This window comes from Tachyglossus aculeatus, chromosome 17, assembly GCF_015852505.1.
Source record: "Tachyglossus aculeatus isolate mTacAcu1 chromosome 17, mTacAcu1.pri, whole genome shotgun sequence".
Taxonomy (NCBI): Eukaryota; Metazoa; Chordata; class Mammalia; order Monotremata; family Tachyglossidae; genus Tachyglossus; species Tachyglossus aculeatus.
The window spans coordinates 3514897-3530914 of NC_052082.1; the positions used below are offsets into that span (position 1 = coordinate 3514897).

Sequence of the window (16018 nt, forward strand, 5' to 3'; positions counted from 1 at the left end):
CAAGTGATGGAATTGACTTTCATAGAATAATTTTACATACTTTGTTATATTGTTGTATTTGCAGCATGCTGGGAACTCAGATCCTGGGTTTTGTTCTTGTCTGGTAATTTTACAATTCCACACAGCTCCTGCCATTAAGAATATAGCTTTTTGGTTCCATTAAGGAGTAGCTCCAACCTGAGAGTGACTAATTCTTGCAGGATGTGACCAGATGAATAGATCAGTCTTGTACCTGCTGCTATTAACAGTTCTATACCTTTTCCTTTCCCCTCCACCCCCCTCCCCACCCCTTATCACATGCTTAGCCTAAGGTTTAATGTTATTTGAGTCGTAATTCACCTAAAAATTTAGGGCCTCTCTCCTGATGCTCTGAGAAAATGGTCAGGCCGTTAGAAAGGAAAAAAAAAGAGAAAAGAAAAAAAATACCTTCATCCCTCCAACTACCCTTCATGGTTTGGATTCATCTCTATTTGTTGCTGAATTGTACTTTCCAAGTGCTTAGTACAGTGCTCTGCACACAGTAAGTGCTCAATAAATACGACTGAATGAGTGAATCTTAATAATGAGGAGAAAATAGATCGTAGGAACCGAATTGTGACCAATCACCCTGAATTTATCCCAGTGCATAGTAAATGCTTAATAGCTCGAGTCTGGTGTGTTCCAAGTGTTTCCTCTGAAGCTTCCCTCTAGTTTTCATGATTACCTGTGTCTTCCATTCCTTGACAAATAGAAGTTGAAAGCATCAGGCACCTCTGTGACCTACCTCCTTGCTGTAGTAGTCCTGTTAAATAAAGGCTCGGGGTTCTTGGCTCGAGGAAAACCCACTTTCTAGATTTGTGAATTGAGGTTAAAGGGCCTCATAGCTGTTGTAGTATTTAAGATAAGGTGAATGACTCCCCTAGAATGTAGACACAGTATTTTTAGGGAATAATCTTTGTGAAGTACTTAGCACATCCCAGAGGAGCGGACTCCACCCCGGCTCCACCCCCCAACACAAACACACACACACACACACACACACACACACAACCCCCCTCCCACCCCACCAGAGACTGGGGAAGGAAATACCCCCAGCAGAGGACCACCACCCAGGAAGGCAGAGAACGGTTGACATAGCCACAGATGCAACTGTCATTGCCCCATTTTTACTACTACTACTACTACTACTACTACTACTACTACTACTACTACTACTACTACTACTATTAATAATAATAATTATGATATTTGTTAAGCGCTTACTATGTGCTGGGCGCTGTACTAAATGCTAGCCAAGCGGGACGCTGTTTAGCCTTCTCTAGCTGGAAACATGGCAGCAGAAACACCCTGCACCTCTAGCCCTCAGATAAAATTCTGCGTAGACCAACCCGAGTATCTGTTTCATCTTTCCTGATTTCAAGTTTCCAGTTGCTTTTTGTGCTCATTCTGCCGATGACCTCCTGGCTAGAACAAGCAGTAAATTCAGGCAATAATGACAATAATCGTGGTACTTGCTATGGATTATGTGCCATGAGTATTGTTCCCAAACGCTTAGTACAATGCTCTGCACATAGTAAGCTCTCAATAAATATGATTGAATGAATGAATGCTAAGGGCCGGAGCAAATACAATATAAGCAGATGGGACATAGATCTTGTCCCAAAGGGTACATAGAACAGATGGTGTTTTATCCTCATTTCACTGATGAGCAAACTGAGGCTCAGAGAGTTCAAGTGACTTGCCTAAGGTCACCCAGCACATCAGTGACAGAAGTGCCATCTGAGCAGTAGGAGTCAGAAGAGCCTGGGTTCTAATTCTGGCTCTGCCACTTGTCTGCTGTGTGATCTTGGGCCAGTCACTTCTCTTCTCCTGGCCTCAGTTATATCATCTGTAAAGTGGGTATTCAGACTTTGAGCCCCATGTGGAACATGGACTGTGTCCAACCTGATTATCTTGTATGTACCCCAGCACTTGGAACAGTGCCTGGTACATTGTAAGCGCTTAACCAATACCATTAAAAAAAATAGTGGGATTAAAACCCAGATACCCAGGCTTAAATCTACAAATCTGAAAAGCAACATCAGATAAAGGAGTGGGATTAAGAAGTACAAATGGCCTGCTGTTACTCTGGTCTGAATTGAAGAGGTTTTTTTTTGCCAAGGAAGATTCCAGTGAATCCTGACACCTTGGATGTAACACCGTGTGGGAAAAAAATAGTTTCTTTGAATTGGAAAGAGGTTCAATTGAGTTTCAGGTTGTCAAGAAATCATCTTTAAACTTACGTTCAGACTTAGACCCTTAGTCCAGATTGATGGTAAAAGCTATGGATCCTTTATAAGATATCATCCGTGCTCACCTCTTTAGTGAGTTACATGAGCACCCAAGATCAGATTAATAAATTCTAGAAATATCAAAGCTAATTTCAAAGAAAACTGTTTTTGGCTCCTGTCAGATCTTAAATATGCAAATAATATCAATCTATGGCATAATTGGAATCTAAAATAGTCTCTTTAAAACTACAGAAGTTTTGAAAGGATTATTTATTCATGCCTTAGGTATACCACCATAATTTACATCAAATCAATGATTTGCTAATCCTCCCAAAAGCCAACATGTTGTCTTTAGGGAAATATTTTTAGTAGGCAAGAGGACATCCTCTAAGCATTATGAGTGAAGTAGGATACAAAATCTACTTTTTGGTGAAAATGATTTGATGTATATTTTTATGACATTCATTCATTCATTCAGTTGTATTTATTGAACACTTACTGTGTGCAGAGCACTGTACTAAGTGCTTAGGAAGTACAAGTCGGCAACATATAGAGACAGTCCCCACCCTGCCACAGGCTCACAGTCTAGAAGGGGGAGACAGACAACAAAACAAAACGTGTAGACAGGTGTCAAAATAATCAGAACAATTAGAATTAAAGCTATATGTACATCATTAACAAAATAAATAGAAGAGTAAATCGATCAGTGGTATTAATTATCTCCACTTGGGATAAGACAGTGGAAATGTAGTCACAGTTCCTGCCCTATTGTAGCTTATAGTACTTATAGTATGTACATATACATAGGTATATGCATATATTATACAGCTGAACAAGTATAATGCAAGTACATGCAGGTATATGACAAACACGACTGTGTAGGTTTTCATAGTGAATAAAAGATTTAGGAACTTTGTAGACTTATGGGGGGTTTTTGTTGTTTTGTTTTTAACAAATCATTGTCCAGATTTCATCAGCTGACTTCTGGGTGGTAAGCACGAGATATGATGTAGTGCTGTGTCAAGACAGCTACATATGAACTTATTATCACAATGGTATTCGTTAAGTGCTTACTATGTGCCAAGCACTGTTCTAAACACTAGGGTAGATAGGAGATAATCAGGTCAGAAACCATCCCTGTCCCACATGATGCTCACAGTCTAAGTAGAAGGGAAGACAGGCATTGAATCCCTATTTTACAGATGAGAAAACTGAGACAGAGAAGTTACATGACATGGCCAAGATTGCAGAGCGGGCAGCTGGCAGAGTCAGGATTGGAACCCAGGTCCTCTTACTCCCCAGCTCGTGGCTCCTTCCAGTGAAAATAAAAAATAAAATTGTGGCATTTGTTAAGCACTTACTATATGTCATTCACTGTACTAAGTGCTGGATTAGATACAAATAAATCGGGTTGGACATAGTCCCTGTCTCATGTGGGGCTCACGGTCTCAATCCCCATTTTACAGATGAGGGAACTGAGGCCCAGAGAAGTAAAGTGACTTGCCCAAGGTCACACAGCGGACAAGTGGTGAAGCTGGGATTAGAACCCATGACCTTCTTGCTCCCAGGCCCATGCTCTAGTCACTACACCGTGCTGCTTCTCCACACTGCCCCACTTCTCCAAATGTAGGATATTTTTTTCCTTACTTCCCAGCCTGAACCTGGATTTGAGATCAGTGATTCCTAAGAAAGGATGAGAGATCGTTAAATAGCGTTATCCATTGAGGCCCTGAAAGTGGTAGGTTGGTGGTGGGTTTGGACATAATGAGGCTTTAATGGAAAAACAAAATAAATCTCACCTTTTCGCACATCTGATCTGAGAGTGGGCATGTTCACGCTCATCACTGACATTTATTGACACCTAATATGCATTCATCACCTTTTCCTCAGATGCCATTTCCACGTGTTATCACAGAAAGAAATCCTGGGTGTAAAAACCCGAAATGGCAATCCCGGCCACCCAACAGCCGTTATCGATTGAGCAACTCTCCTACCAGGCACAGACTCACAGAGAGTTTTTTTAGAATATATGCTTTGGGGCTCGGCTTCATATGTTGTTCACTGTTTTTGATGGCTGGCTAGTATCAGTAGTGACCACATTGGGGTTTGGGCTGAAACATTTAAATCCGTAAAAATGCACATGTGTTTCATATTCAGATGTAATACAATTTCTTGGTTGGAGAGACCAGTGTATATCCCAAAGACCTGCTCCTTATTGTGTAGATCCCAAAATAGACCTGGAGCATGCAGTAGTAGTTGAGTAGTTTGCATCTCTGTATCTGCCCAGGTGATGCAGAGCACGTCTCTTCTCCGCTAAAGACTTTCTGCCTCAGGATGCTATCTGCTTGTGCAATTTGCCAGAATTCAGTGCTTTGCTGCAGTTTCTTGTCATTGAGCTTCCATGGGCATATTCCGTTTCAAAGAGTTATGCAGGAGCTGACTGGGGATCCTGATCTCATGTATTTTGCCCAGATCCTACCCACCTGGACTATGGTGCTGTCCTAGAGGACTGGAGACATTCTAGGGACTTTTGTTGCAGTTTTGTCTTTCTAGTTAACGCTCCCCAAGTCCCCAAGAACTCAGGAGGTTAAAGTGTCACCACCTCAAAGATGGCTGGACACCATACCTTTTCAGATTTATTTTTAGTTTGATATGGAGATCAGTGCTATCTTGTTCATTTTAATTTGATTTTCTACTTCTTCGATAGCTACGGCATTTATCAAGTGTTCATTGTGTGCTAAGAAATGGTAGAGACTAGAAAATCCGATTAGACGCTCTCTCTGCCACACACAGGGCTCGGAACCAGAAAAGTGGAAAAGTGCGTATGTTATTCCCATTTTACAGATGAGAGGACCGATGTTCTGAGAGGCTAGGCTCGTTGCCCAAGATTACCCAGCAGGCTACCGGATGCATGCTCTTTTCCCTTGTCTTTATCTCTCGTGCGTGATTAGAAAGTGGTGCTCACTGGGAGGTAAAATCGTGAGAGATGGCTGTCAATTCTGTATTGCTGATGAGTCACGTGGGATTCGTAGGTAGAACTGGGGTTGATTCAAGACTTTGATCCTCTTCAGAATTATTATAAACCCGTCTCACCATGCCGAATGTGCGTGATCACGCGGGCTATCTTTTTGTCTTCTTGTGAGTTTGTGGGCTCTCCTCGGGAATGATCATCTCTCATACTTCAGATAATGGCCACAGCCAGTTGGATCAGAGTTTCCTGGAGCGAAGACAACATCTAACACTAGCATACTACACCCTGGACTAAACCAGCCTCAAGTGGTTTATATGAACCTTTCGCTATTGAGGAATGGATCCTGCCAGGGGCCACTAATCCTTCACCATCGTGGAGTAGCCTCGGTATCCCTTTGAACTTGTCTGGATAGCCACATCTGGATCAGAAGCTGCCAAAGCCCAGCAAAATCAAATGCTCGAGGTTGATGGATCGAGTATAAATGTTGTTACTGACAATTCTCCTATATCTCCCTTTGCTGCAAAAGATCATTTTCATTGAACCCTATTGTGATTCTGAGCCTCCCCGGACGGCTCTATCAATAAGCGAACTGCTCTTTAGAAACTCTGGTCAAGACCTCGCTAGTAATGGAGAGCAGGGAGGTGGCTGTGTAATCACAGGAGTCAGTGGGAGAATGACAGATATGTAGAGGAGGATAGATGGAACATGGGAACCAGCGACTCAAGCACAGACACACAATTCCTGATCCATTTCTTAACCCCAACTACAGTATCTGATTTGGAAATGTCAGTGTTTCCAACTGTCACCTAAGATATTTGGGATCACTTAATATTTTGACAGTAGCATGCTCATGTTTTCAAATTTCCCATGGTAGAATGGGGATACTCATATCAGGATGATTTTTTGTCTACCTAAAATGTGATAATTTAATACTGCCAATTCGATCTCCATATCTTTATTTAGGCTACAGTATTTGCTGGCTGTTCATGGAACAAAGGAATGTTGGTGCTCTAACTTCAACAGCATAAAAGAGTGAATTGAAACTACAACCGTTTCCAGTGACATTCTTCTTTTCTGTTTGCTCCTTTGTTTGGCAAATCATTTTACTTCTTGAAACTTTCTCTGGGAACCACATAATGAAGTCCAGCCCTTGCATGAATACTTAGGAGAGTTGTGCATTAACCAAAGAAAAACAACTCCCGGTTTGAATTTTAAAAATAGGCAGCCTTTCAAGTTTCCGCAGTGCAAGTAGCGTCTCCTTAATGTCATAGCTTGCCATTGAATCTTTTCAGAGACTGTGAGTTCTTAACTACAACTAGTGAAGAATGACATTTAAAGGCATTAGTGTCTAACTTGTGTAAGAATATATTCCTAGTGGGTCAGTGGTTCTATGAGGAAAACAGAGTATGATGCAGAAGCATTTGCTTTGGAGTTTTTGTTTCAAAATACTAGGAGAAAAATAATGCTGCTTTCCTTCTATGGTTTTGTGGGAGAAAACGATGAAAGTGATTTCCTAAATACTGACAGTGTCATCTATTTAGTGGTGTGACATTGCATCAGCCATGTAAAGTTAGCCTGTGTCCCCATCTAAGAGAAAGAGATAAGCAAGCCCCGTGTTCTGTTTTTAAGAAAATAATTCAACCGAATTCCAGCTGATCAATGAGCATGACTGGAAAACGACACCCATCCAAATGCGTTGTCTTGGGCAAAGTGTGTTGTCGTCTTTACAGTGAGACTGTTTTGGTCTTTGTGTTGCCTCTCCCTGGAAATAAGAAAACTCTGCTGAGACAGATATTGGTTTTATCATGAACTTGCACCGCGCCTCAAAAGGTGCAACCCACGCCCGGTCGTACATCTCGCTTGGCCGCAGAAGCACGGATGCAATCCACCGATAGTATTTATTGAGCACCTGCTGTATTCAGAGCGCTCTGTTAAGAGCTCAGGAGGGGACTTTGGAGGTCAGAGACACGATCTCTACCCTCAGCTGCCAAAAGCTTCCAAGAGGCTGATTCTCTCCAAATGCGGGGCCGCTGGTCAGAAAGCTAAACCTTGTGTCCTCTTCTCTTCCTGCCGCAGCTGAAATCCGGAGAGACAGCTGCCAATATTGCCAGGGAACTGGCCGAGCAGACCAAGAACCATTTGAACGCCGGGGACATCACCTATTCAGTGCGTGCCATGGACCAGCTGGTGGGCTTGCTGGATGTGCAGCTTCGAAATCTGACACCAGGTGGGAAAGACAGCGCTGCCCGTAGTTTGAACAAGGTAAGAGACCAAACGGTGACTGGAGAGAGACCTTCGTGACAAGGGGTCACCTCCCGCCCCCAAATCTGGACCCTTTGATCGCCTCACCCAGCGGGGTCCCCATGGTAGACCCACTTCTATCCTGTTTTCTTGGTTTGCAACGGCAGCATCCGTCCTCATTTAGCCTAAGGACACAGGCAGTCATTTAAAAAATACAGTTAAATGGACGCCTGTTTGTATACAATATATATTTAAATTTGAACTCAAAGTTGGGCTTTGATCTGACTGCGGCCCAGTCAGCCGAGAAATATATGTGGGAGCGGGTGCCGCCCGAAATCCATGGATAATTAAAACTGATCATTTGAACCGGTGAACTCGTTTTCCTCTTCCACCATCACTACTAGTAGAGCTGCTCCAAAGCCGTAATGACTGTTGAGCTATTCTAAGGCATGACTGCAAGAGGCAAGGAAATACTGAGAGAATGGATAATCCGCAAGGCAGATAAGCAGCCACCCTGACTAACTGAGGGAATTGGTTGTGACTGAAGACATGTGGGAATGAGTTAATCAATTCTACCCAGTCAGATGGAATGCTGTTGTTTTTTTATTTTTATTTTTTTACCCAAAGAGATGCAGTTTTCTAGTATCTTGCCTCCTTTTATGGATTTGTAAGGAACACGAGTAGCAAAGCAGTGATAGTGGGAAATATTGAAAAGCCCACATGCTCTGCAACAAGATCAGCATGGCCTAGTGGAGCGAGCACAGGCCTGGGAGTAAGGACCTAGGTTCTAATCCCAGTTCTACCACTTGTCTGCAGTGTGACCTTAGGCAAGTCACTCAACTTTTGTGCCTCAATTACCTCATCTGTAAAATGGGGATTAAGACTGTGAGCCCATCTGGGACATGGACTGTGTCCAACCTGGTTAGCTTGTATCTACCCTAGTGCTTAATACAGTGCCGGGCACATAGTAAAAGCTTAATGAATACCATAAAAAAAAGAATTATTTGTCTGGAGTGTATTTTCCAGGAAACAGTACATTCGCAGGAAGAAAAATGAAGAGACAAGTGTTATGTTTGTAAGGAAAGAGAAGGAAAAGGTCTCAGAATTTTTTTAAACAAAAGAAAATACAATATAGAGCATAAGGTATATGTTGCCCTCATGTTGCAAGCAGAGTGTCCCTGAGGTGTTCCCTTCTGATTTCATGTGCTCACTAAAGAGTGTACATGTTGTGATAGAGGGATAAACTTATAATGTGTGTATTTACCAGGAGATAACACAGGTCTTCGTGCTTAACAGTCATGATGTTGGCAGTGGTGGGCCTTAGCTTCCACGGAGGAATGTCGAATTCTCAGAGATGAGGATGAAGGCAAGCTACCCAAAGTGCTTCTACAGTGTTCTTTGAAAGAAAAGGTTTCCTCAAGATGAGAGGAAATAAATAAAAGATTAATTGTTCACTGTGAATAAGCCCGGCAATTATCTGGGAAAATGTGGTTTACATTGTTGCGAATCCTTCTTGGAAAATAAATACTTTGTCATCTGTTAGGCAGAAATCATTATTCCAGTTATTCAGGAATAAGTCTGTAGATAATTCTCTGGGACACAGACTGCTGAAACATAGGAAGCCTATTTGAACTGTGAACATAATGTGTTATTGCTTGCACTGACTTGATACTCTTAACCAATCTTGCCACCAGTTACTATTCTAATAATGTGTGAGACCGATCCCCATTGATACTGCAAATCTATAACATGATTTATTAAATCATGCTTCATCTATCTATCTAAAGAGTGATGTTGTCGGACTATCATAGCCAATGTCTGGCAGTCTCACATCCTAACCGGCTTCATGGCTCTAATCAGCTTGTTTGTTCTGAATATTAAATAACTCAATAACAAGTAATATTATTTTTCATTTACAAACCCTTTTATACTCTCCTTGCTTTTCTTTTGGCACTTTTCATAGATTTTAAGCAGAAATGGGTTGGCCCCAATTAGAATGCAAGACAGGGCAAAGGGATGGCAGGAAATTCTTCAAACACTCACTCGTTTCCATGCTGTTCTCCCCTGGTTCCCACTGGGTCATATTGTTCCCATTGGTTTGTATTGATCCCTTTGACCCCATGATCCCCATTGGTTTCATCGGCCCCGGTTGTCCCCACCGACCCCATGGTCTCCACTGGTCGCTCAAGCAGGGTAATTTAGTCGGTTTTCCCAGACAACTCGGGATCCATCAGTCAGTTTCTATATTCATTCATTCATTCAATCGTATTTATTGAGCGCTTACTGTGTGCGGAGCACTGTATTAAGCGCTTGGGAAGTACAGGTCGGCAACATATAGAGACGGTCCCTACCGAACAGCGGGCTCACAGTACATTCGAATTCTGAAGCGTGTGGACCCCGTGTGAGTCAGTGGTCAGAGTGATAAGGGCAGTCCTTTAAATTAGGTGTATTCTGCACTTAATGATTCACAAGAGCAAGAGCTCTCAGCTTACTCAAGAGTGCAGAAGTTGCAGTTAGAAGTCATCCAGGGGTACACCAAGGATGGAGGAGGAACTGCATCTTAGCAGGCTAATTTTCCCCTTCACCAGTTAAGTTCATGGGGAAAATGAAATGGGAATTGCCACCACCTCACTGGTAAGGAATTTCGACGCAGGGGTTAGTTAAAGAACATAAACCTCGCTTACACAATATTTCTTAAGTCACCAGAGAAATATTTGGAATACCAGAGTGGTGCAGTTTTATTTTTCTGGAAACTCCCACCTTTTTGTCAACCTTAAAATTTTTCAACCTGATACACTTTCATGATGTGTGTGGTGTATGTCTGTATTCATATATTTAACCACAATCTAAACTCACTTTGTAGTGGAGATAAATGCAGGGCCCTTCTACCAGATTGGAATGTCTCAACTCTTTTTGTGTCCTAGAATCATGTGAGAAATAACTGAGTGGACATTTTTGAATCCCGTGTGTGTGTGTGAATTATTGCGTGTTGGATCCATTCTCAAAATATGGAAATCTCTTGCAAAACTGTTTGTGTGCAAGAGTACTTGTTTGGAATGCCCATCAAGCATTAGTACATCTTCTGTGAACCCACCACCAATAGCTAGTTTTGAAAAATGGGAACAAACTATTTGACACAAGTTATTTTACCACTCATATCTGCATTTATGTCTGAATAACTTCTGGCTAACACCATATCAATTGTGCAGTTTCAAATTAACGAAGCGAATTGACCGTAGTAAATCGTGTTGAATTTATTCCAACATCTCTTTCCATCCTTTAACAGCTATGTATCATCTAGTTTCTGGTTTAGGTCATTGTGAATGAGACCTGGCCACCATTTTCAAATTCATTGCTAACATTTCGCTGCTGCTTAGCTTTTTAACACTTTCCTAGAAACCAGTCTAAAGTTAAAGAAGGTGTTTTGTGTAGATGTGGTTTTTTTTCAGTTCTTTCCTTGTTTTCTTCTGTCACTAACTTGTTTTTTCTATTCTGTGTTTAATCTGCTGTCTTTATGGATTCAGCTTCAGAAAAGAGAGCGCTCTTGCAGAGCCTATGTCCAGGTACTTTCAGCGTTTTTATAAATTGCATATGGGGGTGGTGTTGTATATGTGAATCTGCTAGCAAATATATAACTTTACAGTAATTCTAAAATCGATAAAGGCATAATGGAAGTTCAGCGGAGTTTCAGGAGGAGAGATGGGCTAGGCAGGAGAATATATGAGAGGGGAGAGTGGCAGGTAATAATGTGGGGTGGGCTTATCCTAGTGAGGAAGAGGCGCAGGAAGTAGAAGAGGATTTGGAAATACCTGAGGTGGAATGATTCAGAGGTCACCTGGGATGTCCTCTGCAGGCCTTGTCCTCTGAGGGAGCTGAGGGGAGACCGCGGAAAGGACAGGCCAAGTCCCAGAGGATTCAGAGAGCCCCTCGGTCCCGTACCGAGTTTGGGTTAAGGCTTTCGATGACGGGCCATCTTTGTCTGTCAGCGAGCATCTGCTCCCGCTTTTGAGTGCCAGCCTTCGTGAGGAAGCCAGGGGCAGTTTCCTCACTGCCACTGAAGGTGGAGGAAGAGAACAGGCCTCTTCGCACGACTGCCCGTTTTGGGTGGTGGCTTGGAGCGGACTTCCGTTCTCACCGAAAACGGTGAACTTCAGGGTGCAAATCAGACGCTGACCTAGCGTGGCAGGAGGGGTAGATGGTTTCAGGGAGGTGTCGGCAATCGCATGTATTTGCCCCTCTCTCACTTTTGTTCTCAGCATCTGGACACACTCTGACCCCGGACTCTGATCTTCCAAAGGGGGGAATGAGAGTGTCTCTGGGACCTATTCCATCCTGGAGCGTGTCTCTTAGACTGCGAGGAGGAGCTGACTCAGAGCTAGCGGCTTATTCCATTGCGGTGTTTCTCTTTCACCTTACGCCGCCTCCACCCATCCTTCCTTCCACTTTTAGTGCTCATCCTTTCATACATGTTCAGTTTTTCCAAATGTGGTCTCGTAAACCTGTCTTGTGTGTGTATATAGCTATATAATAATACATCATGAAATGACTATTTTTTTTTTTCGGGCTCGTATCGGTAGAGGGCAACGTTCTGAGGTGTTAATGAGGTTGGTAAGCTTGGGCCAGGGCTCCAGGCTGGGGAAGATTCAAGAGGGCATGGCTGGGAAGGAGGCTGAAGCCCCCTCCCAACCGACAATGGAGACGCTGACTGCACTGTGTTGGCCCTGCCCCAGAATTCAGCAGAGCCACCAGGATGATCCCAGTCGATCCCAGGACCATAGCAGGCCTTCCACGTCCTTCATCGGGACCTCGATGCTTCGTGGGAATGAATGAGGCACCAGGGGCCCCCTCCCCACCCAACTCCCCTGACCCCTCGGTGCTGGTTTGATGAGAATGAACCTCATCCAGGAGAGGTCTTGGTCCATTAGGGTGATGTGGAGTGGAAAGGATCATAGCGTCCCCCCGCCCACCCTCCATCCCTCCCCCAAAGGTTCTGGGGAACAGGCGGTGGGGAAGGGGGCCCAAGAACTCTAGGAATGATCTGTGGCTGCCTTGTGCCCCTAGCAAGACTCCGTGGCCAGTTGGGGAGAGCGTAGGTCTTCCAACACCAAGGACCAGGCTGGGACTTGGTAATAGGACTGCTCTAGTTGACCCCCTGCTTACACACAGCTATGGGAGTGGGCTTCCTTCCCACGGCCCAGGTTCAGGCAGGACAAAACATTCACCTAGGCAGGACTGTGTCTGTTATTTTTTTAACACTGTATCCCGCCAGTTTGATACAGCATCCGTTGTATGCCGATACATATCCAGATGGCTTCCTCCCCAATACCCTCTTGATTTTGCAGCTGTACACTTAGATTGTCAGCTGTGTGACTTTGGGCAAGTCACTTAACTTCTCTGTGCCTCAGTTACCTCATCTGCAAAATGAGGATTAAGACTGTGAGCCCCCTGTGGGACAACCTGATCACCTTGTAACCTCCCCAACGCTTAGAACAGTGCTTTACACATAGAGAGTGCTTAATAAATGCCATCATCATCATCGTAATGTTAGACGTGTGTCCTGTCCAAGGGATAATGCAAAGTTTGTATTTTTAATAAATTCTGTCCTCTTGTAACTGGATTTTTCACATGGAAATCAGTACTGTGTCCCTCATTTCCCAATCTTCTTTCTCATTGCATATGGAAACTCCTTTTCTCTGGACCTTTGCAAACAAAATGACCGACCTGACACTTAGCGTTAGGGAGTCTGGAATTTTCATCAGAAAATAGGCTGAATCCATTGTCCTGGATTCAGTATTGCTTAAGCCCCAAACTGTCTAAATGTATATTTGCCTTGTTTCCCTCTGCCTTAAAGGTGAAAAAAAAGTTCTACCTTCTCATTTTGCACGTGCCGAATGAATGATGAATCACCTCCAAACTTGAAGCATGTGTGAAATACTCATCCAATACACTCGTCATATTCGAGAAGATGTTGGTGGGGGTGGGGGGGACAAGACTCTATTTTCCAGTAATTGGTTCTTTGTTAAGAAATGCAAAGGTCAGTGGATGGTTTCTTCTATGAATCTGATCAACCAAAGAAACTCTAGAGGGGCTCTCTTGGGAGCAGAAGGTGTAAAAAATGATCCCTTTCCAGAGTGATTTTAGAAGTTGCATTTTCTGATACGTGCCTCCCAAAAGAAAATAGAAATATTCCTTGAGAGTTTTGTACCTGCAGATGATGCGTAGGCTTCACATTGGCTTTATTAGCAACTTTGTTTTGAAATGCTATTGAAATACCCAGTCATTCGAATATAAACCTCCGCTAGACAGCTTGTCACATTTTTAGTGGTTTCAGCCTATCGGCATATTTTAGAGTTATGCCCCCTTTATTGAGGAAAACAAGATTAAGAAACCAGATTTTGAACTGTGATTTTGGGAATGGAAACAAGACAGTGCAGCCAGCGGGCCATTGTCATCTCAGCCATCTAGGATTGGTTTGGTTTCCTCCATTGGCTCTTCAGTGTGACCACGCGGGAGAAGAAACTTTTGGAAGCTCATTTGTGCTTCTCTGCAAGACTAATGTTGACACCAGACAAGGAGACCCTGGATAAGACACATGCTACGTCGGGCATGCAGAAAAACATGATGACATCCTACACAGCCTTTACAGAGTTTGCCAGAATCTCCAGCATTTCTCCGGTGAGGGACCCCTGACCCTCGTACCCTCTCCAGAGCTGCAGTGTTCACCCCCAGTTCCCTGTGATCACAGGCACCGCTTCCAAACCACGGGATTAAGAGGCAGGATCTGGAGCGGATGGACACTGATATGGGAAATCAGAACACCGGACACAAAGGGATCAGGTTTGTGTCTGTTCTGGCTAGGGATCAGATCGACTGGACGTCATACTTCCCAGTATTGAACAGAACGAGGGACCATCATGTTTGGAACAAGAAAGGACCATTTGGGGTTTTTGTGAAGCACTTCGTTGTGACCCAGCTAAGCTTGGCTGTTGTTCATATTTCTTTGGGAGAGTGTTGCCTAATGAGAGAAACAAGAGGATTTGAAAAGTGCACATATGGACACAAACCAATCCTCTGATACCCGCTGTTCTACACTCAATTTCAGGGTGCCCTTTCTGGACTGTGTGAGGACTATTCAAGAAAGTGGCATTAGGAACCAGTGCTCCCCAAAGTGTGTATAAATCCACTTAGATTTGGGGCTACCTTCCACACAGATGGCTATGGGAGATGACTGTAGACCCCAGCTCCTTCCCACCTGCATTGATATGGTGTTACTAATAATAATAATGCCATCTATTACATACTTGGTGCTTATTTAATCGGCTCTCTGTCTTAGCTTTATGACTCTGCACATCTATTCTGATAGTATGTGAAAAGGCGTTGCCTTGCTCTGTCAGAAGCATAGAATTTGTCATATGGCATTAAGCCCAAATGTGGCGGATTGAGATTAAAGTCTGCTCTGATAAGAAAATCCTAATGCCCATCAGAAAACGGAGATCACTAGGGCATTCTAAACTTGTAAGAGTTTAGAAGCAGCGTGGCCTAGTGGAAAGAGCCAGAGGATCCAGGTTCTAATTCCAGCTCCGCCACTTCTCTGTGCCTCAGTTACCTCATCTGTAAAGTGGGGATTAAGACTGTGAGCCCCATGTGGGACATGGACTCTGTTCAACCGGATTATCTTGTGTCTACCACAGCACTTAGTACGGGGCCTAGCACATACCAAATGCCATTTAAAAAAAAAAAAGAAAAAAGTTCTTTGTGTTCCTTTCCTCCTAGGCAATGCTAAGAGGCTGCTTGGCAGACGAACTAGAGGGGCCCTTTGTACCAATGCGGCAGAATGCAAATTAAATTATGCCAGTTTCACTCGTGTGCTTGTGGCGCGCTTGACAAGGAAGAGTCTAACCTCCATTTATATCACAAGGAACAAATTAACGAGGATTCTCAAGTTCCTTGTTTGGTCACTTAATTGGCTGTATGACAGAGAACTCTGCAGTGTGTGTCAAACAACTTTGGAGTCCTCTAATGATTTGTGCTTTGCTTCACTCCCAAGGCTGTCCTGTGTGGCCTGTCAGACTGGATATCCTTGTTAAAGTGGCTGGAATAAATTGGAAAGCAGTGTGCGTACAATGTAGTGCATTAACTATAGCAACAGGGAGTGCTTTTAGCAGTTCTTTCAAGAGATTTAGATGTTTGCCCATAAGCATCAAAGGGGGCCCAAACTTTCATTTTACATAATTAAAAGGACATGTGAAAGTAGTTTGATTCACAGCAGGGTTTGGGATTTTTTGGTTTGGTAACCCTTTGTTAAAACTCCGTGAACTTAATATATTTCACAGCTTGATAAACCTGCACTTGATTTGTGTCCGTTAAGAGAGAAAATCTAAATCCACGAGCGCCTGGCATGTTTCTGCTGCCCTGATCCTATCGTTAAAAGGCAGAGGAATCAAAGAAAACCACTTCAATTTATCATCGAGAGAAGCTTTGTCCGTGATGAATGAAAACAAGTGTTCTTTGCCTATTTCATAGTTGTTGAATGCATTTCAAAAGCAGAGTGGAACGA

The 16018-nt window shown here is 43.4% G+C and overlaps 1 protein-coding gene across 17 annotated transcripts in view; it reads left to right on the forward strand.

Annotated features, from left to right (window-relative positions):
• The window catches only part of ADGRL3 (adhesion G protein-coupled receptor L3), a 694363-nt gene that overhangs the window by 558379 nt on the left and 119966 nt on the right, over positions 1–16018 (forward strand). For 13 of the 17 annotated variants that reach the window (XM_038759779.1, XM_038759784.1, XM_038759785.1 and 10 more), the window contains 2 exons: positions 7297–7482; positions 10986–11024. In XM_038759779.1, the coding sequence (XP_038615707.1) occupies positions 7297–7482; positions 10986–11024 (225 nt within the window). The remainder of the gene's footprint in view (positions 1–7296; positions 7483–10985; positions 11025–16018) is intronic. The other 4 variants (XM_038759787.1, XM_038759789.1, XM_038759792.1 and 1 more) reach the window with 1 other exon arrangement.